This window comes from Crocodylus porosus, unplaced genomic scaffold, assembly GCF_001723895.1.
Source record: "Crocodylus porosus isolate Cpor-Errol unplaced genomic scaffold, CroPor_comp1, whole genome shotgun sequence".
NCBI classification, from domain to species: domain Eukaryota; kingdom Metazoa; phylum Chordata; order Crocodylia; family Crocodylidae; genus Crocodylus; species Crocodylus porosus.
This window is the reverse complement of record NW_017728914.1, coordinates 2,375,061-2,376,679: the sequence shown is the minus strand read 5'-3', so window position 1 is coordinate 2,376,679 and position 1,619 is coordinate 2,375,061. Positions and strand designations below refer to the sequence as shown.

Genomic DNA, 1,619 nt, shown 5'->3' with positions numbered 1-1,619 from the left:
TTGAGTGCCAGTCTGCCCACCAATGGACCACCGCACCAGGCCTGTGTGCAATGTATGTAACACTAAATAAGGAACTCTGTTTGGACTAGATTATCCATGGAAATCTTTTTCTGGTCACCCTGAAACACGAGAATCTGCCACCAGGAGAATCTTCCAAAGAGCTGTGGCCAAACTCCAGCCTGAACTGAGGCTGGTTTGTGAGTGCCAGGCTGCCAACTCACAGGCCCACAGCCCTTAATAAGGAGCTGGGCTGGGGCTGTGATTAGGGGGGGAAATCCTTTTTGAATCACCCCAAAACACTCTCCCCAGGAAGTTTGGGCAGAGTCTAGCCTGACCCAAAGCCTGATTTGAGTGCTAGGCTGCCAACTCATGGGCCCCCAGGGCCTGAATAAGAAGCTTGGTTTAGACTGTGATTATAGGTGGAAATCCTTTTCAGATTACCCCAAAGTACACATCCCTGACACTGGGGGGCTTTCCTGAAGAAGCCTGGTTAGCATCCTGCCTGACCCAAAGCTTGGTTTGTTAGTGGTAGGCTGCCAACTCACAGGACACCAGTCCTGAATAAAGAGCTGGGTTTCATCTGGGATTGCAGGTGGAAAAACACGTCTCTGGCATAGGAGGACTCTAGCCAATAAGTCTGGGAAGAGTCCAGCCTGACCTGAAGCTTGGCTTCTGTGCGCCAGGTTGCCAACTCACAGGCCCCAAGCCCTGATTAAGGAGCTTGGTTTCAGCTGTGATTATGGGTAGAAATTAGAGGTGCACTGATGCATGGGTCACATATTAGATGAGCACTGGTCCGTCGCGACCGCTCCGCACGGGCCCTCGGGCGCCACCGCCGCCCAGCGCCCCCAAGGCCCGGCCCAGCCCAGCGGGATCCGCAGCTACAGGCGCTCGCCCACCTCGCGCTCGCCCCGCCGCGGGGCGTGGCCACACCACACGCAGCAGCCCGGAAGCGGAAGGGGCGGGACCTGGTGCTAGGCGGAGACCGGAAGTGAGGTGTCGCTATGGCGGAGCTCTACGTGAAGCCGGGTGAGGGTGGGGGGTTTGGGACTAAGGGAGGACTGGGGAGACGCTGTACTCCCCCCGTAACCGCGATGTCTCGTGTTCCGCAGGGAACGCGGCGCGCGGCTGGAACGACCCTCCGCAACTCTCGTACGCGCTGCAGGCCCGAGGCGGCCGCCGGGGCCCGCTCACTCGCAGGGCGCATGCGCCGCCGCCCGCTGCCGCCGCCGGCCCAAGTAAGCCACCGGGATGGGTGACGCCCGGCGCCGCCCGGGCAGGTGTGGGCGGCGCAGGCGGTTGCGCTCGGGCCGGGCCGGGCCGGGGGGGCTCTGATGTCTGCTGCTTTGTTCTTGCTCCAGCTCCGGAGGGCGCCGCTCACGCGGCCTCGAGTCCAAAGCCCGTGGGGCCCCCGCCACTGGGGCCGGCGAGCCCCGCGCTGCGGGAGGGCGCCGTGACCCTTGTCACGAGCGGAGCTGCGGAGGAGCAGGACGGCAGCAGCCCGAGCGCGGAGGACGTGGTGGCCCCTCTAACCGAGGCTCTGGGCACCTGCCGGGCCTGTGTGCAGGTGAGAGTGGCTGGCCAGGGCCGCCTTCGACACGCGGGAATGTTGTTGCATG

The 1,619-nt window shown here is 62.9% G+C and overlaps 1 protein-coding gene across 1 annotated transcript in view; it reads left to right on the top strand.

Moving 5' to 3' along the window:
* The first annotated feature begins 938 nt into the window (after positions 1 to 938).
* SRA1 (steroid receptor RNA activator 1) overlaps positions 939 to 1,619 on the top strand; it is a 4,076-nt gene continuing 3,395 nt past the window's right edge. The window contains exons 1-3 of the mRNA XM_019534795.1: positions 939 to 1,029; positions 1,113 to 1,238; positions 1,362 to 1,567. Of these exons, the coding sequence (XP_019390340.1) occupies positions 1,005 to 1,029; positions 1,113 to 1,238; positions 1,362 to 1,567 (357 nt within the window). The 5' untranslated portion in view covers positions 939 to 1,004. The remainder of the gene's footprint in view (positions 1,030 to 1,112; positions 1,239 to 1,361; positions 1,568 to 1,619) is intronic.